The sequence below is a fragment of the Cheilinus undulatus genome, linkage group 21 (assembly GCF_018320785.1).
Source record: "Cheilinus undulatus linkage group 21, ASM1832078v1, whole genome shotgun sequence".
Classification (NCBI taxonomy): domain Eukaryota; kingdom Metazoa; phylum Chordata; class Actinopteri; order Labriformes; family Labridae; genus Cheilinus; species Cheilinus undulatus.
The window spans coordinates 40,554,589-40,581,327 of NC_054885.1; the positions used below are offsets into that span (position 1 = coordinate 40,554,589).

Here is a 26,739-nt window from a genome sequence, read left to right on the forward strand (position 1 = left end):
CAGGAGCTCAGATTTAAATCAATACATGTAAATGAAAAGGTCAGGAGCTCCCTAAAAAAATCCTGAAATAATGATGAAAATGATAGAAATAACCATTCAAATGATAAAGTCAGGCGTCCTCTAAATAAACAAAGCAAAGATTTTTAGGCCTTTACCAACATTTTCCTCGTTTCTTAATTGAATTTCATTCACCTTATAACCACTTGGCTTTGGTAGAGCATTTGAAAAAGGTGTAATTTTTTTTTTTATAGATTACCAAAAAATATAATAATAATAATAAAAAAGCCAGGATCTCTCAAATAATAATAATAATAATAATAATAATAATAATAATAATAATAATAATAATAATAATAATAATAATGATAATGATAATAAAGCCAGGATGTCTCAAATAATAATAATAATAATAATAATAATAATAATAATAATAATAATAATAATAATAATAATAATAATGATAATAATAATAATAATAATAAAGACAGGATGTCTCAAATAATAATAATAATAATAATAAAAAAGCCAGGCTGTCTCAAATAATAATAATAATAATAATAATAAAAAGCCAGGATCTCTCCAATAATAATAATAATAACAATAATAATGATAATGATAATAATAGTAATAATACTATGAATAATAGTTATAATAATAATAATAATAATAATGATAATAATAATAATAATGGTGATGATGATAATAGTTTTGATAATAATAATAATGATAGTTTTAATAATAATAATAATAATAATGATAGTCATAATAATAATAATAGAGGTCAGGAGCTCTAGAATGGCATCAATAATTCCAAATGTCTGATGAATGTCAGCAGAATGAAAATGTCTCCAGTACTGGCCATCTTTTTTTATTTTTCTTTGGTTTCCTGGACTAGAGACGTGTTTAAACTTTGGGATGGAATGAGTTTGAGTTCTGAAGCTCTTCTAAGAGCTGATGAAGATTCATTGTGGTTAATTAAGGTCCATAATTAGAGCAGTATTATATATTTAATTGTTATTAATGCATGCTTTATTGTCCCTTTCAGCATACTTTGGTTAATCCACGTCAGCATCTCTCTGCAGCCACCGTGACGTAAAATAAAACCACCACTGCTCCTTAATAATAATAATGATAATTTAATCATAATAATAATAATGATAATAATGATAATAATTAAAGTCTCGTTATACTTCTAGACAGCCCAGTGGACAAGTCAAACATTTTCCTTTTTACTGTTCTCTTATTTCCTTTAAGATTCATCACTAGTTGCTTTTTTCATCAGGCTCAGTGCTTCATAATCTTCAATCTAGCCTGTGTTTATTATTTTCTTTCAGAATTAAAGTGGGTTTGTTTCCAGACAGGAAGTCAATCAACCTTAAATTCCAACTTAACAAAAATAAATAAATAAATAAATAGAAAAAAATTTAAAAGGTAAATGGCTGACTTTCAAAATGCAACAAAAATGGAGATTGATGGTGATTCACAGCAGAAATTCTGAGATCAATAACAGTTAAAATGTCATTGTTTTACAGCTCAGATTATGAGTTTGTCCCATAGTTCTCACTCACTGTGAATGCTTTTAGCTACATTAGGAAAAGCCTCATATCAGTCTTGGCCAGTGGCCTCTAATGATCAAACCTGTGCCTATTCAAGGCTCAGGTTGCAGCATGCAGGTTTCAAATAAGGGTCCTGAATGGACTTGTCTGTAGGTTCCATGGCAGCCTCGACTGTGAGCACCTATATGGGCTTCAAGTGGGCTCGACCTGGGTCTCTATGGGTCTCACATAAATCCCCATCTAAAATCCAGGTTGGTACAATAACAGGCAAGTCCAGTAGGGGACCCTGTTTCAGGCCCAGTGAGATCCTTTCCCAGTTCATTTAGAGAGTAAATAAAAACCAAATGAAAAAAGAGGGAATAAACAGTGAAACATGGTTCAACGTCACATCCCAATTTTTCTGTTTCATTGCTTTTTTATTATTAAGGTGTGTCTTTAACTGATGAAGCTGCAGATTCATTTTCTCTGGTTGTTTTTGCTCCAAATTCTTTAGATTTGAAATCAGTTAGTACAGAATATGATTAAGTGTTGAATAAACTACTCAAACCTTTACTTGAGTACATTTATAGCTGCTGATTTTATTTTGTACCCTTAAATCAACATAGCTTGACTTTTTTGCTACAATAGTCGCGTTTTCTCTCCAACCCCGGTTCACTGTAAATGAATCATTACATTAGACCAGTGTTACTCAACCAAAGGGCCAAACTGTTGAAAAAAATGCATCTGCAAGAGCCAACAATTAATTTATAGGTGGCAAAAGATTGTCAAAAAGTGGCAAAAATCTGAAAAAATGCGGGAAAAATGGCAGGAAACAGGAAAAAATGTGTGGAAATGGACAAAAGACTGCATTTGATTGCGAAAGGCAGCTTGAATGGGGGGAAAGTGGCAAAAATAGGCAAAAATAGGCAAAAAAATGCAGAAAAGAGGTTAAAAGTCAAAAATGGTTGAAAGTGACAAAAAGAAGTGGCAAAAATGGATGAGATGTGGTCAAAAAAAATGAGTTACACATGACAAAAATGGGCTTAATGTGGCACAAAATAAGTGAAAAGGGACTAAAATGGGTAAAAATCAGCAAAAAGGTGGGAAAATGGGAAATAGGTGGCATTTAATTGCAAAAGGCAGCTTAAATGGGTGAAAAGTGGCAAAAAAGAGGCAAATGCTGGGGGAAAAGTAGCAAAAATGGGGAGAAAAAGTTGCACAAAAGGGCAGGAAGTGAAAAAAATGGGTGAGAAGTGGCAAAAAATGAGTTACAGGTGGCAGAAATGGTCCAAAAGTGGCAAAAATGTGACAAGAAAAGAGTCAAAAGTGACTAAAATTGGCAAAAATCAACAAAAAGGTGGAAAAATTAGAATTGAAGTGGAATTTAACTGAAAAAGGCAGCTTTTATGGGTGAGAAGTAGCAAAATTAGGCAAAAAGGAGTGAAAAAGTTGCAAAAAGCAGGATAAAAGTGTCAAAAATGGCTGAGAATTGTTATTAAAACAGAGTTACAGGTGGCAAAATGGTCTATAGGGGCAGAAAATGAGTGAAAGTGAAGAAAAAGAAAATGTGCAAAAATAAGCAAAAAGGTAGGAAAATGTGTAAAATGCATCAAAGAGTGGCGAAATGGGAAATAGGTGGCATTTAATTGCAAAAGGTAGCTTAAATGGGCGAAAAGTGGCAGAAAAAGCAAAAAAAAAAAAGGGAAAAAATGCAGAAGCAGGATAAATGCGTCAAAAAGAAGTGGGAAAAATGGGAATAATGTTTCAAATGAAGACACTAAAGAGCCACATGTTGAGTATCACTGCATTAGAATATTTGAATCTGTGTTCTGCTGAGAGAAATGTCTCCTTTAATTTGAAGTATTGATGTTTTAATTTGAATGTAACACAGCTGCACTATCACTAAATCTATCCATGCTCAGTAGTCACTCAGAACAACACTGGACTGAAGATAGTTTTTTCTTTTGGGCTATGTGGGTCATGGTTCTCATGCAGGTTGGGTCCTGAGGGTAGACTGCAGTAGAAGCTCTGCTGTAGATGATCACATGAGGCCCAGATTGGATGTTTATTAAAAACATGTGCACAAGGAGAGAAGAAAAACACATGGGTTGAATATTTTTAGATGTGCTGGAGGCATGGTGCCGAGGCAGTCAGATAGGAATCTGCTCCCTGCCAGTGTGACTTTCATGGGACTCTTCGAGCTCGACTCAAAGATTTTTTTAAATTTCTCAAACAGTGTAAAAAGAGCAGATCTATGCAAACAGAAGGAGCCATGGAGATATTAACACAGGATATAACAAATCAAGGCCAAATGTCTTTAGAAAGGTGGATCCTGTCAGAACCAGTCCTTCACATGAAGTCCTTTAAATGCAGCATTTCTCTGCTTCATCGCTCAGCTGCTCCGGTGACTCTCAGTGTCTTTGCTTTCCTATCTGCATTGAATCGTCTGACAAAAATCCAATGATCGGTCATCTGTTTGGATGTTTTTCACTTTCCACACACCTAAAAAGACAGAAAACAGATTTAGCTGCAGGCTGGAGTCCTGTGATTCAAAATAAAGAGGCTTCTCTGTTTAGAGAGTAACCAAACCCCCACAGCACCTTTCCTGCTACTAACCAGTGTTCATGACTTTAGTGTTGTTGATCTGTTAGAGTCCAAATCCTGACATCTGAGCACAGTTCTTGATTCTAAACTGTGTCAAATATTCTCAGTGTCTGCCCCCTGCAGGTGGAACCCTGGCTGCTCCACCTGGATTGTGTCTGCCCCCTGCAGGTGGAACCCTGGCTGCTCCACCTGGATTGTGTCTGCCCCCTGCAGGTGGAACCCTGGCTGCTCCACCTGGATTGTGTCTGCCCCCTGCAGGTGGAACCCTGGCTACTCCACCTGGATTGTGTCTGCCCCCTGCAGGTGGAACCCTGGCTACTCCACCTGGATTGTGTCTGCCCCCTGCAGGTGGAACCCTGGCTGCTCCACCTGGATTGTGTCTGCCCCCTGCAGGTGGAACCCTGGCTACTCCACCTGGATTGTGTCTGCCCCCTGCAGGTGGAACCCTGGCTGCTCCACCTGGATTGTGTCTGCCCCCTGCAGGTGGAACCCTGGCTACTCCACCTGGATTGTGTCTGCCCCCTGCAGGTGGAACCCTGGCTACTCCACCTGGATTAAGTAATGCTTGATCAGGAGGCGGTCACACATGCGGTGCCATCTTTAACAACAGCAGAGCTCAGCAGTGACCCGGTCTGGTTTTAGGACTAAATTTCCCCCTTGTTATCCTCTTTAGTAAAAACACAACGGCTAACTTCAGGCATGAAATATCGTCATGGTAACAGCAGGTAGTGAATGTCTCATTCAGGCATGCCTGAATTTAAACCTGCCTGGAGAGGAGAGCAGACCTGCAGCACCACTTTTCAACAGCTTTTCTCCCTCATTATGTCCAAAATATACATCGAGAGAAAACTGTGATGTAAACTGCTTAGGGCAGGGGTGTCAAACTCAAGGCCTGGGGACCAAATCTGGCCTAACAGTATGAGATTTCCTCCAGTATAAAAATGTAAACTTAACCTGGATTATTTAAAATCTCCTTGTTAAGCCATAAAAATCTGAACAAGTAAAGAGTAAGAAAGATTTTATAAAATGTCAAGAATGTGGGGAAAGAAATTAATTTGTTTCATTTCATATTTTTATTTTTTCACCTCAAGATTATGACTCAAAGTTATGATTTTGACTTTTCATGTCATACTTTGACCCTTTCAACTCACAATTTGGACTTTATATATCACAGCTTCACAGTTTCAAACTTTAAGTCATAATTTGACTTTAAAACTCCCTACTTTGTCTTTTTAATCCTATGTTTTACTTTTAAACTCATGATTTCATTTTTTTTTATCATATCTTGACATTTTGAATTAATATTTTTTACTTTTTATATCATATTTTGACCTTTTAGACTCCCACCTTTGAATTGAAGTCATATTTTTAACCTTTTCCAGCCATCATTTTGAATTCAAGCTCATATTTTGACATTTTCAACTCCTTATTTTGGCTTTTTAATCCCATATTTTGACCTATCAGGCTCACAATTTAAAATTTTAAGTCATACTTTGACTTTCTAAGTCATGATTTCAAATTTGATCTTATATTTTGACCTTTCAAATGTATGATTTTAACTTTCTACTCTCATATTTTTTCTTTAAAAACATTATTTTTCTATTTTTAATATTGTGTTCTGATCTTTTGAACTAATAAGTTGGACTTTTTTATCTCAGATTTGAGCCTTTAGACTCATTTTTACTTTTTTGAATTTCCACATGATTTATCATCAGTGCTGGTTTTAATATTTTGTTACTGGTGAAAATGAGGTTGACAGTTTATGGTTAATGTTGACCCTGTTAGACCCTCAGGTTAGACCTAAATCCAGAATCCGGCCCCTGCTGTGATTGAGTCTGACACCCCTGGGTTAGGGTTGACTTTTTCAGTGGAAACATCAGAAATACATGAAGAAAAACCAAGAAAAAACCTCTCAAAAATAAGTGGTAAATCCTAATTATTCTGCCATGTCTGACAGAGCGTCTTCAGCCAAGCCAGGCCTGAACCCGTTCCAGCCTGTGGGCCAAGTCAAGCCGGGCTTGGGGGCAGAGAATCCTGGAATTCAGATGAAAAGTGGTAATCCTAAAAACTCTCTGCAGATTCACCTGAGTGCACACTGACAGAGGTTTGATACTTGAAGCTGAGACTGTATTTGACAGACCAGCTGCCGTTTCCTGCTGCTAAACAAAGAGCGTGGCTTTGTTTATGTCTGTCCTTGTTAGGAATGATGGGATCTGTGGCTCTTGAGTGATCTGGGTTTTCTGTCTCAGCGCAGTGATAAGAGAGGATATTTGGCTCTTTGTTCTGTACCATTCTGGCTTTATTTAAAATGTTTTGAATTGAACCATCTCTCAAACAGGAAGAATCTGTCGTTCACAAAAGGAGTCGGCTGTCAGAACCAGCTCGTCCCTGAACAACACACCATCACTTCTCTGTAACTCGGCACTTTGAACTGAGTTTTCATTTCAATCTAACCCTACAAGAAAACACGGTTACATGTCCTTCAGAAGAGTGGTTCTCAACCTTGAGGTCGGGACCCCCTTGGGGGTCGCGAGACACTGAGAGGGGGTCACCAGGTGCCCTAAAAAAACTAAGAATTTTTTTATTTAAATTACACTGTTGCCACTTTAAGCCAATTTTGCCTCTTTTATTTTTTACCTCTTTTAACCATTTTTTCCACCAATTTAACACATTTTTTCCGTTTAACACTTATTTTTGTCAGTTTTAAATCTTTTCCACCACTTTTTTCTGCCAGTTTTTGCCACTACTAAACCAATTCTTGCTACTTAAGCTTAAAGCCTCTGTTGACCCATTATTGCTACTATTAACCCCTTTTAACCACTGTTTACACCCAATTTTCCCCACTTTAGCCCCATTCCACCATTTGATATGCTCATTTTTGCCAGTATCTTTTTATTTTTTCTTACTCAATTAACCCATTTTTGCCAGTTTAAAGCAATTTCAGCCACATTTCAACTCCTTTTTACCACTATTTTAAGCCCATTTTTGCCACTTTAACCATTTTTTCCTTTTGTTGCCATTTTTATCCAATTTTTGCCACTTCTAACCATTTCTGCTACTTTTATAATCCAATTTCACCACCTTTTTTTACCATCATTAACCCATTGTAGCATTTTTTAATCATTTGAATTCTTTTTTGACAAAGGGAATTTACATTTGTTAGGCTATTTACGACACAAATGATTTAAAAAAGATTGTTTTTTTGTTAAGAGTGGTTATTTTTTCAGGTTAAATATGAAATATGGATATCACAGCTTAACTTTACAACTGACCATGCTTTTGCTGACCTCCATGGGTCCCTAGTTTGGCTGGGTGCTGGAACGCTCTCCCATTTTTCCCCTTTATGGGTGGCCTTGTCTGCACATGACTTTTCTAAATTGTGCACGGCTGTGTTCGGTCTCTGGCACCTTTATTTTGGGGGGCTTAAAAGGTTGAGAAGCTCTGCTCTACAGAGGTAACGTTTGTCATCATTTTACTGTCAAGAAGCTCACGGTCCGTCTACCTTAGGTGGAAATGACTTTATGGATAATAATAAACTCCACTATGGAGAAATTAACAGGATTGTCTGCATCCATAACTACACTGTTGAGCTCTATAACATTTTGCCCAGCATTCAGTGACAGCCCCCCTACCCCTCCATCAGCCCCCTGTGCTAACAGCTCAAACTGATACGGCTCTGGACCACCATGGTCCCGGTCTACAGCAGACTCTGGAGGAGAGAACTCCTCTACCTAAAACCCACCCACATGTTTTTAGAATTCTGGGCTGATCCTGAGCTGGGGCTCTTGGGTTTAGTTGCTCTTAAAAGATTTGAATGCAGAGTTTCACTCACAGCTCAGAGCAGCACACAGGACTTTGGGGGTCTGAAGGGATTATCGCTGGAGGGTACCCCAGTGAGGAGCGGGTCTTTGTGAGCATTCTGCAAACAGAAGGTCTTCAGCTCTGCAGCAGCCTGAGAAACCTGCAAGATAACAGACACATGATTTTCATCATCTTCTGTCATTACTGCAGAGGACCTCAGAGAGGAAGCTGTTCTCACTCCTGGAGAACTTCTGAATATTTCCAGGTTAGACTGCTCTAGAATCTGTTCACGAATGCACGTCACAGCAGGACACATTCACAGCGCTACGGTTCCTGCATGCACGCTCTTTGTTTTACTTTTGGTGCAGCTACAACGCACAAAATCCTTCCAGCTTACAGCAGTTCCTGAAGGCAGACAACAGCACAGTCTGCTCCACCATCCAGGGCAAAGGTCAGCCATATGCCAACAAATAGATGCACATCATGTAGCTGACATGCCTGTGCAGATTCTAATTTTTGTTTTGACACTCTGAGGTTAAAACTGCTATCGGCTGATATAATTGTCTGTTCTGAGTTATCATCACTTATTGCATTTTTGTAGCTAATATACAGGAATGCCAGCAATACGCTGCCAAGAAACTGCCCTCCCTCCACAAACGTCTTTGAGTCTAAAGAACAAGGACAGCCTTTAGTCTGCTTCAAAAAATTAGGAGTTTGCCTTCATGCAGCTCGACCCAAAGGTCCAGGCGTTCCAGCTGTTTGTGGTCGACTATAATCTTCATCCTCTTTCCATGAGGACAACAGACCTTTAACCCCCCCACCTCACTGCCCACAGCAGTCATTTAAATCTGCATCATATTCTGGAGTAGACTGATGATGAATCATAAACTGAAGCAGTGAAATGGTCATTATTTAAAGGCATCAATGTTTAAAAAGTCTCCATGTGGCTTGTTTTTCCTGCCTCCACTCACTTCTGCACCCTGGAACACAGACCCCTGACTTCTGTTCTAAATCAATCACAGCAGCAGCATCAACAAAGATCTCACTGTGCTGAACACACAACCGTCTGTTTGCCACTGCAGCGCTCTGCACACAGGCTTCAAATGCTGGCTTTCACTGACTTACAACATGAAAATGTTCTTCCTTTAAATAGCTGGAGTTTGTGTGAGTTTATTCAATAAAAGCAGGATTTTATATTCACCAAACAGAAACACAAACTACTCTATGTAGCTCCAACACAACCAAATACATCTGGTGATTTTTGTGCTCATAAACAGGCATGTAAAGAGAGCCTATTGGTTCTAGTGTCCCTACCTTTATCCTGCGGACGCTGGCCTCCAGTCTGAGCTGCTTCACGGCCTTCTGAGCCAGAGCTAGGCTGCTGCTGGCGGCGCTGTTGTTTGACATGACTGAGACAGACACACTACAAGTCAGCTCTGTCTCTGAGCAGGACGCTAAAAAGGCACAAAAAGACCATTCACCCACTGCTGCATACACCACACCCACTGAGACACACTGACACACACCGACACACACACCAAAGTCATATCATGCTTTCCTCTACTGGGCCAGGAAGTACTTCAGAGTCTCAGCTTCAGCTAAACTTAGCTCTGTCAAGGTTAACTGCATTAAAAGCTTTTAACTAAGATCCATAATTAGTGCATTCAGTTTTAATGTCTCAGGTTTTTTGGTCCTTTTTCAGCACACTCAGTGAATGTCAGCGTCTCCCTGCAGCCACAGTGATGTAAAATATATCCAGTGGTCCTTAAAGGTCACATATTTTACCCCTTTAAGACAAGGTTATATGGGTCTCAGAGGTCCCTAAAACATGCCTGTGAAGTTTGTTTCCTTAAAAACAGTCCAGTATTGATTTCTGCATGTCTAAAAACTCCTCTGTTTCAGCCCTGCTCAGAACCAGCTGTTTCTGTGTCTGTGGCTTTAAATCTTTCTGAGCTGTCTGACTCCGCCCCTGACCACGCCCCTCTTGGGAAATGGATGTGGTTTAATGGATATGGCTCTCCTGAGAGGAGGGCAAAACTTTCTTCCAAGCGGGGAAGGCCAACCGAACCTGGGGGCGGGGCTAACTCCCCACATGACATCATGAGGGGAAAATCTGAGAACGGCTTGTTTCAGCAGACATTTTCTGAAAGGTGGTGAAAGAGAGGGGGGAGGGGATGGATTTTTCTGGAGCTTGAGGGGATTGTGGACAGGACAGGGGCACATATTTTTGTTAGAGAAGCCTGAAAAAGTGATTTAGTGAAAGTGAAAAAGTGCATAATACGTCCCCTTTAATGTCTCTCTGAAAACTCACAGCTCAGTGGAAAAGTCATCAAACTTTTAACTCTTTACTGTTCACTTAAAATGCTGATCTACCCAAGGTCTCTAATTTTATTTCAGAATTAAAGCAGGGCTGTACCCAAACAGGAAGTCAGTTAACCTTACAAAGTAAATGGTGGTTCAATCCCTGTACGAGGGCCATGGTTGTGCAGATAAAGGAAGTTACCTGGGGCCTCTAGAGTCAAGTGTGCATCAAATATGACATAAACAACTAAATTAAGACTGATTAAGAATAGTTCTGCTTTGATTATGAAGAGTCTGAGAGTGAATAAAAAGCATCAAAAAGATTTTGATGATCCAAAAGAGTTCCTGTGGAGGCCCAAACAAGGTCCAGGACCATCATAATGTCTTCACATCAGTCTAGTGTGGTAGATCCCTATAGACCAGTGAAACTCAACGTGTGGCTCTTTTGTGACTATTTGTGGCTCTTTTATGTCCTAATTTTGAATATTTTTCCTTGAGAAAACCTTTAAAAGGAATATTTTTGCCCTTTTTCACATTTTTTTTGCCACTTTTCACCCATTTAAGCTATCTTTTGCCAATAAATATCACCTTTTTCCTAGGTTTTGATCTGTTTTGACAATTTTTTGCAACTTTTTACCCACTTTCTGCCACTTTTATCCCATTTTTGCCCCTTTTCACTATTTTTCCTCCCACTTTTCACCCATTTAAGCTACTTATCATCATTAATTGCCACTTTTTGCTAGTTTCTGCCTATTTTAGTCACTTCCTGTTGCTACTTTCATCCAATTGTTGCCATTTTCACCCATTTCAGCGTCCTGTTGCCATTAAATGCCACTTGCTTCCTCTTTTTTTGCCCATAGTTGCCACTTCTTGCCATTTCTGCCATTTTTCACCGCTTTTCACCTATTTCAGCTGCCTTTTGCTACTAGTTACCACTTGTTTCTTATTTTTTGCCCATTTTTGCCACTCTTGACAGTTTTTTCCCTTTTTTGGTAACTTTACACTCAATTTTTGCCACATTTGAAGCATTTTTTTGTCACCTATAACTCATTTTTTGTCACTTCTCACCCATTTTTTTGCTACTTTCTGACCCCTTTTCCACTCTTCCTTCCCATTCTCACCCCTTTTCATCCATTTTTGTTGCTTTTTGACCATTTTTGCCACCGATAACTTACTGTTATTGTACTTCAAGCTGTTTATGCTTCACTGCTTAGATTGTGGCTCTTGCAAAGGTGTTCTTCAACAATTTGGCTGTTTGGTTGAGCAGGGTTGAGTAACACTGCTATGGACAGACTGAAACAGTGAACTGGTGGATTACTGTGTGGTAAAGTGGATCAATAAATGTCAGAAGAACCAAAATGTCACCAACAGACACTTTTTGATGTGTGCTGCCCATGTTCTTGTTGGCAGAAAGTTTATACCTCCTTTTTTAGTGTTGATTCTAATCAGAACTCAATGCCTTCTTAAATGTAATGAATTACAATACTTCCTGCCAAATAAACTTGAGTTTAAAAAGTACTAAAAAAGCACAAATAAACAAACAGCTACTCAATCGCAGTAATATGAGTAAATGTGAAAAATTACTTTTCACCCTTGATCATGTGATTAAAGCCCATCAGAAGGGCTGAAATGAATGAAACATAGGGCTATCAAACCGTTATTTTAAGTTTTTTACCCGTTAATAAATAAAAAAAAAATGTGTGACCTTTTAATCTTAATACATTTTGAGTTTCTAAAGTCCCGAATTTACCGGTTTCTAAACTCGGAAATGTCTTTATGTTCCCTCGTAAATTTCTTACTTTTTTCAATCCACAATAATTACTTAAATTTCTCTTAAATGTGCTTCCGTAGAATCTGGAAATATGATTTATTTATTCTTAGAAATCGTTCCGGATCCTCTTTATTTATTGTTATTATCTTACAGAGTTGGCCAGCAGAGGGCGCTAATGTCCAAATCCCGATAACTGAGCACCGAAGAAGAAAAGCCGTCAGCAGCCTGTGGGATTGTTTCCGGTTTATTTGGGGTCACACAGAAGGGGAGTGAAGCTTAAAGACTTTAAAATGCTGCTACGAGTGAGTACTAACTGTATTTTTATTCAACATTAATGTCAGTTCAGCTCTAAATCTGGTTTATTGCATCCTTAAACCGTTAGCTGGTGTTGTTGTGCCGTTAGCTCAGTGTTAGCCTGTTAGCTTGTGTAACGTTGTTTCATGTCTTCACCTCTAAAACTGACAGAGTTAGACTTAAATAAACCCGGAACAAGAGTACAGGATTAATAAGATGTTTTTCTACAGGACATCAGACCGATTCAGGTGTAAATACAACCGGATCCTTCAGGTGTTTTAGGATGACATAACAGCTGAGAGGTGAACATTATGTGACTGTAGAGCAAACAGAAGACACGTTAACCTTTAAAAGACAGTTCAGGATTAATGCCATCATTAGATAAATAAAGGGCTACACCACCTTAGAGGGTAACATGTTTAGACTGTTAGGGCCACATAAAGACAGTTTAGGATTAATGCCATCATTAGATAAATAAAGAGCTACACCACCTTAGAGGGTAACATGTTTAGACTGTTAGGGCCACATAAAAGTTTAGGATTAATGCCATCATTAGATAAATAAAGGGCTACACCACCTTAGAGGGTAACATGTTTAGACTGTTAGGGCCACATAAAGACAGTTTAGGATTAATGCCATCATTAGATAAATAAAGGGCTGCACCACCTAAGAGGGTAACATGTTTAGACTGTTAGGGCCACATAAAGACAGTTTAGGATTAATGCCATCATTAGATAAATAAAGGGCTGCACCACCTAAGAGGGTAACATGTTTAGACTGTTAGGGCCACATAAAGACAGTTTAGGATTAATGCCATCATTAGATAAATAAAGGGCTGCACCACCTTAGAGGGTAACATGTTTAGACTGTTAGGGCCACATAAAGACAGTTTAGGATTAATGCCATCATTAGATAAATAAAGAGCTGCACCACCTTAGAGGGTAACATGTTTAGACTGTTAGGGCCACATAAAAGTTTAGGATTAATGCCATCATTAGATAAATAAAGGGCTACACCACCTTAGAGGGTAACATGTTTAGACTGTTAGGGCCACAGAAAGACAGTTTAGGATTAATGCCATCATTAGATAAATAAAGGGCTACACCACCTTAGAGGGTAACATGTTTAGACTGTTAGGGCCACATAAAGACAGTTTAGGATTAATGCCATCATTAGATAAATAAAGGGCTGCACCACCTAAGAGGGTAACATGTTTAGACTGTTAGGGCCACATAAAGACAGTTTAGGATTAATGCCATCATTAGATAAATAAAGGGCTGCACCACCTAAGAGGGTAACATGTTTAGACTGTTAGGGCCACATAAAAGTTTAGGATTAATGCCATCATTAGATAAATAAAGAGCTACACCACCTTAGAGGGTAACATGTTTAGACTGTTAGGGCCACATAAAGACAGTTTAGGATTAATGCCATCATTAGATAAATAAAGAGCTACACCACCTTAGAGGGTAACATGTTTAGACTGTTAGGGCCACATAAAGACAGTTTAGGATTAATGCCATCATTAGATAAATAAAGAGCTACACCACCTTAGAGGGTAACATGTTTAGACTGTTAGGGCCACAGAAAGACAGTTTAGGATTAATGCCATCATTAGATAAATAAAGGGCTACACCACCTTAGAGGGTAACATGTTTAGACTGTTAGGGCCACATAAAGACAGTTTAGGATTAATGCCATCATTAGATAAATAAAGGGCTACACCACCTTAGAGGGTAACATGTTTAGACTGTTAGGGCCACATAAAGACAGTTTAGGATTAATGCCATCATTAGATAAATAAAGAGCTGCACCACCTTAGAGGGTAACATGTTTAGACTGTTAGGGCCACATAAAGACAGTTTAGGATTAATGCCATCATTAGATAAATAAAGGGCTACACCACCTTAGAGGGTAACATGTTTAGACTGTTAGGGCCACATAAAGACAGTTTAGGATTAATGCCATCATTAGATAAATAAAGAGCTACACCACCTTAGAGGGTAACATGTTTAGACTGTTAGGGCCACATAAAGACAGTTTAGGATTAATGCCATCATTAGATAAATAAAGGGCTGCACCACCTTAGAGGGTAACATGTTTAGACTGTTAGGGCCACATAAAGACAGTTTAGGATTAATGCCATCATTAGATAAATAAAGAGCTGCACCACCTTAGAGGGTAACATGTTTAGACTGTTAGGGCCACATAAAGACAGTTTAGGATTAATGCCATCATTAGATAAATAAAGGGCTGCACCACCTTAGAGGGTAACATGTTTAGACTGTTAGGGCCACATAAAGACAGTTTAGGATTAATGCCATCATTAGATAAATAAAGGGCTGCACCACCTAAGAGGGTAACATGTTTAGACTGTTAGGGCCACATAAAAGTTTAGGATTAATGCCATCATTAGATAAATAAAGAGCTACACCACCTTAGAGGGTAACATGTTTAGACTGTTAGGGCCACATAAAAGTTTAGGATTAATGCCATCATTAGATAAATAAAGAGCTACACCACCTTAGAGGGTAACATGTTTAGACTGTTAGGGCCACATAAAGACAGTTTAGGATTAATGCCATCATTAGATAAATAAAGGGCTGCACCACCTTAGAGGGTAACATGTTTAGACTGTTAGGGCCACATAAAGACAGTTTAGGATTAATGCCATCATTAGATAAATAAAGGGCTGCACCACCTTAGAGGGTAACATGTTTAGACTGTTAGGGCCACATAAAAGTTTAGGATTAATGCCATCATTAGATAAATAAAGAGCTACACCACCTTAGAGGGTAACATGTTTAGACTGTTAGGGCCACATAAAGACAGTTTAGGATTAATGCCATCATTAGATAAATAAAGAGCTACACCACCTTAGAGGGTAACATGTTTAGACTGTTAGGGCCACATAAAAGTTTAGGATTAATGCCATCATTAGATAAATAAAGAGCTGCACCACCTTAGAGGGTAACATGTTTAGACTGTTAGGGCCACAGAAAGACAGTTTAGGATTAATGCCATCATTAGATAAATAAAGGGCTACACCACCTTAGAGGGTAACATGTTTAGACTGTTAGGGCCACATAAAGACAGTTTAGGATTAATGCCATCATTAGATAAATAAAGAGCTGCACCACCTTAGAGGGTAACATGTTTAGACTGTTAGGGCCACATAAAAGTTTAGGATTAATGCCATCATTAGATAAATAAAGAGCTGCACCACCTTAGAGGGTAACATGTTTAGACTGTTAGGGCCACATAAAAGTTTAGGATTAATGCCATCATTAGATAAATAAAGAGCTGCACCACCTTAGAGGGTAACATGTTTAGACTGTTAGGGCCACATAAAGACAGTTTAGGATTAATGCCATCATTAGATAAATAAAGAGCTGCACCACCTTAGAGGGTAACATGTTTAGACTGTTAGGGCCACATAAAGACAGTTTAGGATTAATGCCATCATTAGATAAATAAAGAGCTACACCACCTTAGAGGGTAACATGTTTAGACTGTTAGGGCCACATAAAGACAGTTTAGGATTAATGCCATCATTAGATAAATAAAGAGCTGCACCACCTTAGAGGGTAACATGTTTAGACTGTTAGGGCCACATAAAAGTTTAGGATTAATGCCATCATTAGATAAATAAAGAGCTGCACCACCTTAGAGGGTAACATGTTTAGACTGTTAGGGCCACATAAAGACAGTTTAGGATTAATGCCATCATTAGATAAATAAAGGGCTACACCACCTTAGAGGGTAACATGTTTAGACTGTTAGGGCCACATAAAGACAGTTTAGGATTAATGCCATCATTAGATAAATAAAGAGCTACACCACCTTAGAGGGTAACATGTTTAGACTGTTAGGGCCACATAAAGACAGTTTAGGATTAATGCCATCATTAGATAAATAAAGGGCTGCACCACCTTAGAGGGTAACATGTTTAGACTGTTAGGGCCACATAAAGACAGTTTAGGATTAATGCCATCATTAGATAAATAAAGGGCTGCACCACCTTAGAGGGTAACATGTTTAGACTGTTAGGGCCACATAAAGACAGTTTAGGATTAATGCCATCATTAGATAAATAAAGAGCTGCACCACCTTAGAGGGTAACATGTTTAGACTGTTAGGGCCACAGAAAGACAGTTTAGGATTAATGCCATCATTAGATAAATAAAGGGCTACACCACCTTAGAGGGTAACATGTTTAGACTGTTAGGGCCACATAAAAGTTTAGGATTAATGCCATCATTAGATAAATAAAGAGCTGCACCACCTTAGAGGGTAACATGTTTAGACTGTTAGGGCCACATAAAGACAGTTTAGGATTAATGCCATCATTAGATAAATAAAGAGCTGCACCACCTTAGAGGGTAACATGTTTAGACTGTTAGGGCCACATAAAGACAGTTCAGGATTAATGCCATCATTAGATAAATAAAGGGCTGCACCACCTTAGAGGGTAACATGTTTAGACTGTTAGGGCCACATAAAGACAGTTCAGGATTAATGCCATCATTAGATAAATAAAGAGCTACACCACCTTAGAGGGTAACATGTTTAGACTGTTAGGGCCACAGAAAGACAGTTTTAGGATTAATGCCATCATTAGATAAATAAAGAGCTGCACCACCTTAGAGGGTAACATGTTTAGACTGTTAGGGCCACATAAAGACAGTTTAGGATTAATGCCATCATTAGATAAATAAAGAGCTACACCACCTTAGAGGGTAACATGTTTAGACTGTTAGGGCCACATAAAGACAGTTTAGGATTAATGCCATCATTAGATAAATAAAGGGCTGCACCACCTTAGAGGGTAACATGTTTAGACTGTTAGGGCCACATAAAGACAGTTCAGGATTAATGCCATCATTAGATAAATAAAGAGCTGCACCACCTTAGAGGGTAACATGTTTAGACTGTTAGGGCCACAGAAAGACAGTTTAGGATTAATGCCATCATTAGATAAATAAAGAGCTGCACCACCTTAGAGGGTAACATGTTTAGACTGTTAGGGCCACATAAAAGTTTAGGATTAATGCCATCATTAGATAAATAAAGAGCTGCACCACCTTAGAGGGTAACATGTTTAGACTGTTAGGGCCACATAAAAGTTTAGGATTAATGCCATCATTAGATAAATAAAGAGCTACACCACCATAGAGGGTAACATGTTTAGACTGTTAGGGCCACATAAAGACAGTTTAGGATTAATGCCATCATTAGATAAATAAAGAGCTACACCACCTTAGAGGGTAACATGTTTAGACTGTTAGGGCCACATAAAGACAGTTTAGGATTAATGCCATCATTAGATAAATAAAGAGCTACACCACCTTAGAGGGTAACATGTTTAGACTGTTAGGGCCACATAAAAGTTTAGGATTAATGCCATCATTAGATAAATAAAGAGCTACACCACCTTAGAGGGTAACATGTTTAGACTGTTAGGGCCACATAAAAGTTTAGGATTAATGCCATCATTAGATAAATAAAGAGCTACACCACCTTAGAGGGTAACATGTTTAGACTGTTAGGGCCACATAAAAGTTTAGGATTAATGCCATCATTAGATAAATAAAGAGCTGCACCACCTTAGAGGGTAACATGTTTAGACTGTTAGGGCCACATAAAGACAGTTTAGGATTAATGCCATCATTAGATAAATAAAGGGCTACACCACCTTAGAGGGTAACATGTTTAGACTGTTAGGGCCACATAAAGACAGTTCAGGATTAATGCCATCATTAGATAAATAAAGGGCTACACCACCTTAGAGGGTAACATGTTTAGACTGTTAGGGCCACATAAAAGTTTAGGATTAATGCCATCATTAGATAAATAAAGGGCTGCACCACCTTAGAGGGTAACATGTTTAGACTGTTAGGGCCACATAAAGACAGTTTAGGATTAATGCCATCATTAGATAAATAAAGAGCTGCACCACCTTAGAGGGTAACATGTTTAGACTGTTCGGGCCACATAAAGACAGTTCAGGATTAATGCCATCATTAGATAAATAAAGAGCTGCACCACCTTAGAGGGTAACATGTTTAGACTGTTCGGGCCACATAAAGACAGTTCAGGATTAATGCCATCATTAGATAAATAAAGAGCTACACCACCTTAGAGGGTAACATGTTTAGACTGTTAGGGCCACATAAAGACAGTTCAGGATTAATGCCATCATTAGATAAATAAAGAGCTACACCACCTTAGAGGGTAACATGTTTAGACTGTTCGGGCCACATAAAGACAGTTCAGGATTAATGCCATCATTAGATAAATAAAGAGCTGCACCACCTTAGAGGGTAACATGTTTAGACTGTTCGGGCCACATAAAGACAGTTCAGGATTAATGCCATCATTAGATAAATAAAGAGCTGCACCACCTTAGAGGGTAACATGTTTAGACTGTTCGGGCCACATAAAGACAGTTCAGGATTAATGCCATCATTAGATAAATAAAGAGCTACACCACCTTAAAGCAGTGGTTCTCAACCTTGGGGTTGGGACCCCATTGGGGGTCAGGAGACACTGAGAGGGGGTCACCAAATGCCCTAAAAAAAATTAGAATATATTTGAAATTAAACTGTTGCCACTTTACACCAATTTTACCAAATTTCAACCCTTTTTCATCACCTTTTAACACCAATTTTAACACATTAGTGCCACTTAAAACCCATTATGTCCATTTTAAACTCTTTCAATCACTTTTTTTCTATCAGTTTTTGCCAATTCTAAACCAATTTTGGACACTTTTTGCCTATTTTTGCCTCTGTTGACCCATTATTGCCTCTATCAACCCATTTTTACACCCTTTTGAACCACAGTTAACCCTTTTTTGCCAGTTTATATAAATTTTTCATTCCATTCCATCTAATTTTCACCAATTTGTTGCAATTTAAAGCCATTTCAGCCAATTTTTAAACTCCTTTTACCACTTTTTCTGCCCATTTTTGCCACTTTAACCCAGTTTTGGTTATTTTTTGCAACTTTTATGTAATTTTTGCCACTTTTAACCCATTTATATTCTTTAAAAAGTCAATTTAAAAACAGGTGAAAACACGACATTTAAAGTCAAAATAATGTTTTTAAAAGGCAAAATATGAGATAGAATTCTGAAACCATGATTTTTAACAGTCAAAGTATGAAATTGAAAGACAAAAACATGAGTTTTAAAGGTCAAAATACAAGATAAAAGTGAACGTTAGGAGTTCAAATGGTCAGCAAAACTGAGATAAAATTTAAAAATAATGATATTTAATAGTCAAAATATGAGATAAACATTGAAATAATAAGTTTAAAATGTCAAAATATGAGATTAGATTTCAAACTCACAAGTTTTAAAAGTGAAAACATGAGATAAAATTAAAACTCATGAGTTTTTAAGGTAAAAAATTAGATAAAAGTTAAAAAAGTAAGTTAAAAGTTAGGAGTTGAAAAAGGTCAAAACATGAGATAAAGTCAAAATCATGACTTTAAAAGGTGTAAATAGGTTTTAAAAATGTTAAATTATGAATCTAAATATTAGAGGAAAAGTCAAAGTTATGTGATATAAAGGTTAAAATATGAAATAAAAAGTCTAAACCATAATTTTTATTGTGAGATGCAAAATTGAAAATATAGAGTAAACACTCATTTCTCCTACATTCCTGACTTTCTATCCAATTATTTTGACTTTTTCTAACTTTTATGACTCAACAAGGATGTTATAAATCATCAAGGTTTTATACTGGAGGAAATCTGCAGACCTCATACTGGTGGGCCAGTCAGAATAAAAATATGAATTGATCTGGTGGTCCAGGTGTAACTCTCCAGGGGCTGGATTTGACCCCCAGACCTTGAGTTTGACACCTGTGCTTGAAGTGAAGCTGCTCCTGACCAGGTTATCTTCACAGACTCGGTTGCCATAGTAACCAACTCAGAGCTCAAGCTTCCTCTCCTTGTGAAACAGGCCTGACTCAGCCCTCAGTCTTGTAATTGAGTTTCCTCCTTCTCTAAAATGGGAAATCTAAGCGTTTCCCTCATTTTAGGGTTAACAGACTCAGGATTTCCCTAAACCTGATTCATGAGATGGACCCAGGTCTTGATAACAGCCAAAGTCTGAATGGGTTCATGTTGATTTGGCATGTTTCTGTAAGGTGTTGAGCTAGTATTTGTAGCACCTTTCTTCATTTGTTTGGTCTTCAGTAACAGACTGACACTGCTGTTTTTCTGCTGGTTTTCTGTTTCAGAGGGCGTTACAAATCGGAGGTCTGGCCTTGAAGCACAGCCGGTCCATCCACCACAGTCCAGTATGGAGGAGTCCTCTAATACCCATAGTTGTGGAGCAGACGGTGAGTCTGAAAAAAGGCTACAACTTTATATTTTCATGCTAATCCAACAACAAGTATTGCTTTTTAATGCTCGAATGTCAGAGGATCAAAATGTTTCAGAATCAAATCTCTGCATCTCTGAAGGATGTTTGCATTTAGACGCTCTTTGGTTGGATGCAGCTGTCTACATGTTTGGGCTACTGTAACGCCCTCTGTATCTGTGTTAATCACGCCTCCATCACATGATTCCCTTTATCCCAAAATGCTTGTTTTTTTTTTTTAACAAATACTAGAAAACGCAAGCTTTACCCCATCCTGGCCTCCCTCAACATCCCCATTTAGTTTGAAAATACATTTTTAAATGTCTTTGTTTTTAAATCTACACATGGATCAGGACCTCAGTCCACTTTTGGCCTCTTGAATGTCTCCATCCTCTCGGGATCTTTGAGTTTCATCTTATTGTCCCAAACACCGGGTAAAGAACCCGGACTGTTGGAGCCTTTTCCTTAAATAACAGAACAACCTTCCTGAAATCGAAACGCCTCCCGTCCTAATTCTGCCTGTCTTGGCCAGGACTCTCTTTAAAATAAGATTATTAATCTCAGTGAGGTTTGTCCTGGTGAAATACATTTTAAAAATAAATACTACCAACTTTTAAATCACATCATATATATATATATATATTTTGGTTTCAACTCGACATGAGTGTTGTTTTCTCTGCCCTTCTGTCATTTTATTTTCTTTATCCCCATGTTTTTATGGCTTTAAATTCTTTTATTGTGAAATTTTTATAATGTTATTATTGATTTAATGGTCTTCTTTTATGCATTTATGGTTTTGATTTGAGGTTTTTCATTGTTTTCTTCTGTTTCTGTGTCTCAGCTACTCTATGAATGTAGTGGATCTGATTGGATGTTTTTAGGGCCTGAAGTCCAAAAATAAAGCAAGGACCCTGTCAGGATACAAGGAATCATTTTCATTTTATTTTAGCTTCTCTGATTGCAACTTTGGCCATTTTAACATCCCTGAAACTCACACTATCAGACATCAAATAAACAGTCCTGGTTCAGCAGAACTTCTTTGAAATAAAACAGGGGTGATTTTAGCTGTATGAATGATATCTGGTGGGCTTAAGTGGCTTTATTATTCCATCCTTACATCAATTTTCTTCCACCTCTCCGGGGTCGGGTCGCGAGGCGGCAGGCTAAGCAAGTCAACCCAGACATCTCTCTCCCCAGCAACATTTCCCAACTCCTCCTGGGGGTAGGGCTGGGCAATTAATCACAAATAAGATTAAATCACAATATGGCCTGCTGCAATTTACAAATCGCAGAAGTTGCAGTATTTCTTAAACTTGAAGTATGTAGATGCAGTTTAATACATTAATTTTTGCAGCAGCTTTAGGTGGTTTTCACACCTGATAGTCCAGGGGACTCGGTCCGTTTTGGAACAGAAATTGCAGCACTGTTGCACTTTCCTTTGGTTTGGTTCACATTCACATTCACCAAACTGTCTGAACACCTACAAACACTACCTGTTAGGGGCGCTGTTGTCACAAACGAAAGGCGACCAAGGAGAAAAGAAGGCGTAGAAGAAGACGAAACTGGAAATCCATCTCCTTCCACCGGTCTTTTCTTCCACATAAACAATGAAAAAACACAGATTTTACGCTGTCTTTGGGTTTCTGCTTTTGCATTGGGGCATTATGAGCAGCCAGCGAGGCGGTGAGCTGTCCAGCATGTCGTTATTTACATGAGATGAATAAATCAGCACCGACTACGACGTGTTGCCATGACTACACAGATGCCAGGCGAAGTACCGACATCTATTTGAGTGTATTAAATCACATATTAAATCCGTATATCATTACGGTTTATGCCTCATCCTGCCTTTGGTTCACAAGTTGGTCCGCTTTGCTTTCACACCTCAAACGAACCGCACCAGGGTTCGCTTGAATTGGACCGAGACCCCCTGTTTTCAAGTGGACCAGAATCTGCTTGTTTGGTCCGCACCAGAGTTTTCACACCACTCCAAATGAACCGGACTATCCGGGAAAACAAACCAGAGTTTGTTTAAAGTGGACCAAACAGCTCTGGTGTGAATGCGCCCCAATTAGCTTAACCTCCTCCACGCAAGCCGCCTCCTTTATAGCTGATAGCTTGTTGCCTCCTCATATTCAGATTCGTGCAACTTTGGATTAATTGCTTCTGAATGATTTCATTTTTTTCAATGCACATTGTCATTTATCTATCTTTCCATATAGGGGTTTCTCGCCGTGCACCCCCTGAAAGTCAAAGCCTCATTAGAGCATCTTTAGAGCAAAACCTTCTCTGCCAAGTTAAACTGTAGTCTATCCATTTTGCAATGAAATGGTAAAATTTATGAGTGTTCTTGACTGAATGTAGGGTATAATGTTGATTTATTGCTTGAATTTGATGAAAAATGCATAAATTAAGTAATATAATAATAATCCCATAATAAATCACAATATTTGGGCAATTAGAATTTTTTGCAAGTTGTTCAGCCCTACCTGGGGGATTCCAAGGTGTTCCCAGGCCAGATGAGATATTTAATCCCTCCAGCGAGTTCTGGGTCTACCCCGAGGTCTCCTCTAGTTGGAGGTGCCGGTCTGATGCGCTTAAGTGGCTTTATTAGCTCTGCAGAAACACCTCTATGAGCCCTACTCCGACAGCAAACCTGCCAGTTTGAATTAAAATAAGCAGAGCTGAGGGTTTTTAAAGCGTTCACATTGTGCTTCTTAGGCATTCACCCAGATCTGCTGAAATCTGGTTTACTGCTACAGGAGGCTGTAAAGACGAGAGGTTATCAGCTCATATGCAGTGTTTTTGTTCTTGAGGCCAAGTTTGTGTTGTTTGCATTTCCAGGGAAGAGGAGAGCGAGCGTACGACATCTACTCTCGCCTGCTGAGAGAGAGGATCATCTGTGTGATGGGCCCTGTGAGTGTCTGTGCTTTCCATTGTTCCACAGTGAAGCCTTTTAGAAAACCAATCTTCCAAAGTGGTTTATACTCTCTCACTGTTTCCGTCTCTCTCTCTGCTCAGATTGATGATTCAGTAGCCAGCCTGGTCATTGCCCAGCTGCTCTTCTTACAGTCAGAAAGCAACAACAAACCCATCCACATGTACATCAACAGTCCAGGTAAGAACTGGAAATGTACAAAAACACATCCTGGACACGAGTCCATGACCCTTTCTCATCTGACATGAAGTGAAAAGAATACATTTCTGCCTTTTCTCCCCCTTCCAGGCGGCGTTGTGACAGCAGGATTGGCCATCTACGACACCATGCAGTACATCCTTAATCCCATCTCCACCTGGTGCGTCGGTCAGGCCGCCAGCATGGGCAGCCTGCTCCTGGCAGCGGGAACGTCGGGCATGAGGCATTCACTGCCCAACGCTCGCATCATGGTCCACCAGCCGTCAGGAGGAGCCAGGGTACGGGGGGTTTACGCCAAGGGTCCTGAAATGGAACTAAAGGGGGAACTGATAAAGTCTGAAACTAATAAAATAGTGCAGGAGTAACTCTGTGTGTGTGTGAGCAGGGCCAGGCCACAGACATCGCCATCCAGGCTGAGGAGATCCTGAAGCTGAAGAGACAGATCAACAACATCTACGCCAAACACACGGGGCAGCCGCTGGAAACCATCGGTAGGTTTTTACCTGGTATTATTAATTAAAGCTCAGACTGTGACAGTCCTGCTCTGTCAGAGATGATCAGCATCACAGGACTCAACACACGTGGTGACTGAATCCATGTGTCGCCCTTACGAACATGCTAGCCACATTTCTGATCAGACTGCAGAGGAAAAAATGGTTGATGAGACCTCCAGACCTTCTTGCCTCATAGTGCCAACTGTAAAATAAAAATTTTAAAATATTTCAGGCATTGACCAATCAGGATGTTGCAGAAGAAAAAAAACATTAAAAATATGTGAGGAATAACTTTGTTTTTCTGGTCACTAACTCATAGATTTGACTTAAAATTGAATAAAAATCATGATGGGATTTTGTCCATGTTCAGGTTGTCAGGATCACTGGGAAAGAATGATACTGGTTCTGATAAATATCCCAGTTCTTGGCACATCCTCAGACTAATCAGGGATATTTGGAACAGAACATAGAACATGCATTTACAGTTAAAATGAGCCGTCTGAGTCTCCGCGATTTCACTTCAGTTGAACCACAGGTTTTTGGTCTTACTGGGCTCCTGTCCCCCCTCCCTGCAGAGAGCGTGATGGAGAGAGACCGCTACATGAGCCCCATGGAGGCGCAGGACTTCGGCATCATCGACCGAGTCCTGGTCCACCCTCCTCAGGCCGGTCAGGACGAGCCTGAGCTGGTTCAGAAAGAGCCGGCTTCTGCAGCCAGTCCCTCCCCGCAACCGGAGACCGCCGCCCCCGAGAGCGCCTCCCCAGGGACGAACCCCCCCTCCTCGTACAAACCTGAGCCGTGAAGGCGGCACGGCACGGCGGACCGGTGATCCTGATGCTGAGCCTCCACGGTGTGTTTCTCCGTTTTACCCCACACAAAGCCGCTCTCTGCGGCGCCCACGGCTGCAGACGACCTCGTCAGAGTCATGTGACTCCTGTTTGTTACAGCTTTTTTAAACTCCACAGCGGGTTTCCTTCTCTGGTTAATGAAATAAAAGTCAAAGACGATGACGGAGGGCTGAATGATAGTCGGCAGTCCATCAGTTTGACTATTTTAATAAACGTTCCCTTAAAGGACGCTTCAGTGTCTCAGTAGAGCTGATCTATAGGAGGAAGGAGGAAGAAGACTTAAACAACAGAGCTGTGTAAATCTATCCCTTCCTGAACAGCTGAGAGGACTGTATGACCTTTATTTGACCTCAGATTTTTAATAAATATTACCATTTCAACCACAAACCAACGACTGCTTCTTACTGCTTCACATCCCCCCCCTCTACTTTAGATGTCAGCACTACAGATGCACTGTTTGTAAAAATCAGGCCTGATACACACGGGTGGGTTTTTTTTTCTAAGCACCAACACTTCCTGTTATGTTAGACCACACGAAATATCAGTTTGTCCAAGAAGTTCTTTCTCCTGCTTGAAAAGTCATGATTTTTCCTAAAAACTTCCTTGTTTTACTGCAACATGAAACCTAAAGAATTTGTAGGAATAACAACCATCCATTTAAACAGTTTTAAAAATCTGACACCCACTGAAGATAAAACCTGAGTGAACATCTGTAGGATTTCTACCTCCAGTCATTCCCGACTACAGTGGGCTTGTTTGGTGTCACAGATCTTAGTTCTCAGAGGTTCTCTCTGGTCTCTGCTGGAAGACTCTCAGTTCATTTTCAGTGTCCAGTGATCTGGACTCGTCTTGATTGAGGAGACGGCAGAAAAAACGATCTCACAGAGTTGGGATGTTGCAAAAGGGAGGAGGGTTTCCAGGGCTCTCCTGCCCAGCACTGGATCCTCATTTTCCACTAGATGCAGACCTGCAGACTGCCCTACATCACTGAATCTGAGGTGATATCAATGCACTGATCCTCTTCTACAGCATGGAAGCCATCAGCTGGGGTTGCTTTGCTTTGCTTTTGCAACCTCAAGGTGTAGGATCCTCCAGAGGCTTGCAGTCGTGTATAAACCTACTATTCAGCCCCCCCTAACCAATGCTCACAAGCAGAAACGGTTGCAGTGGGCCCAGAAATACATGAAGACTCATTTTCAAACAGTCTTGTTGACTGATGAGTGCCGTGCAACCCTGGTTGGTCCAGATGGAGGAGTAGTGGATGGTTGGTGGATGGCCACCATGTTAAAACAAGGCTGTGACATCAGCAAGGAGGGGGCGGAGTCATGTTTAGGGCTGGAATCATGAAGACAGAGCTGGTAGGCCCCCTTTAGGGTCCCTGAAGGTGTGAAAATGACCTCGGCAAAGTATATAGAGTTTCTGACTGACCACTTTCTTCCATGGTACAAAAAGAAGAACCGTGCCTTCTGTAGCAAAATGATCTTCATGCATGACAATGCTCCATCTCATGCTGCAAAGAATCCCTCTGTGTCATTGGCTGCTATGGGCATAAAGGAGAGAAACTCATGGTGTGGCCCCCATCCT

The 26,739-nt window shown here is 39.5% G+C and overlaps 2 protein-coding genes across 2 annotated transcripts; one reads left to right on the top strand and one right to left on the bottom strand.

The window, feature by feature from the left end:
• Window positions 1-3,153: 3,153 nt before the first annotated feature.
• LOC121529081 (guanine nucleotide-binding protein G(I)/G(S)/G(O) subunit gamma-5-like) lies at window positions 3,154-9,473 on the bottom strand. The gene is made up of 3 exons (XM_041816767.1): window positions 9,255-9,473; window positions 7,972-8,100; window positions 3,154-4,037 (listed from the first exon to the last, which is right to left on the bottom strand). The coding sequence occupies exons 1-2, from the start codon at window positions 9,345-9,347 to the stop codon at window positions 7,975-7,977; spliced, it is 219 nt and encodes a 72-aa protein (XP_041672701.1). The 5' UTR covers window positions 9,348-9,473; the 3' UTR covers window positions 3,154-4,037; window positions 7,972-7,974.
• A 2,742-nt stretch (window positions 9,474-12,215) lies between these two features.
• On the top strand, window positions 12,216-25,536 carry LOC121529074 (caseinolytic mitochondrial matrix peptidase proteolytic subunit). The gene is made up of 7 exons (XM_041816754.1): window positions 12,216-12,314; window positions 20,556-20,657; window positions 23,522-23,593; window positions 23,699-23,795; window positions 23,904-24,091; window positions 24,199-24,304; window positions 24,883-25,536. The coding sequence occupies exons 1-7, from the start codon at window positions 12,303-12,305 to the stop codon at window positions 25,107-25,109; spliced, it is 804 nt and encodes a 267-aa protein (XP_041672688.1). The 5' UTR covers window positions 12,216-12,302; the 3' UTR covers window positions 25,110-25,536.
• The last annotated feature ends 1,203 nt before the right edge of the window (window positions 25,537-26,739 follow it).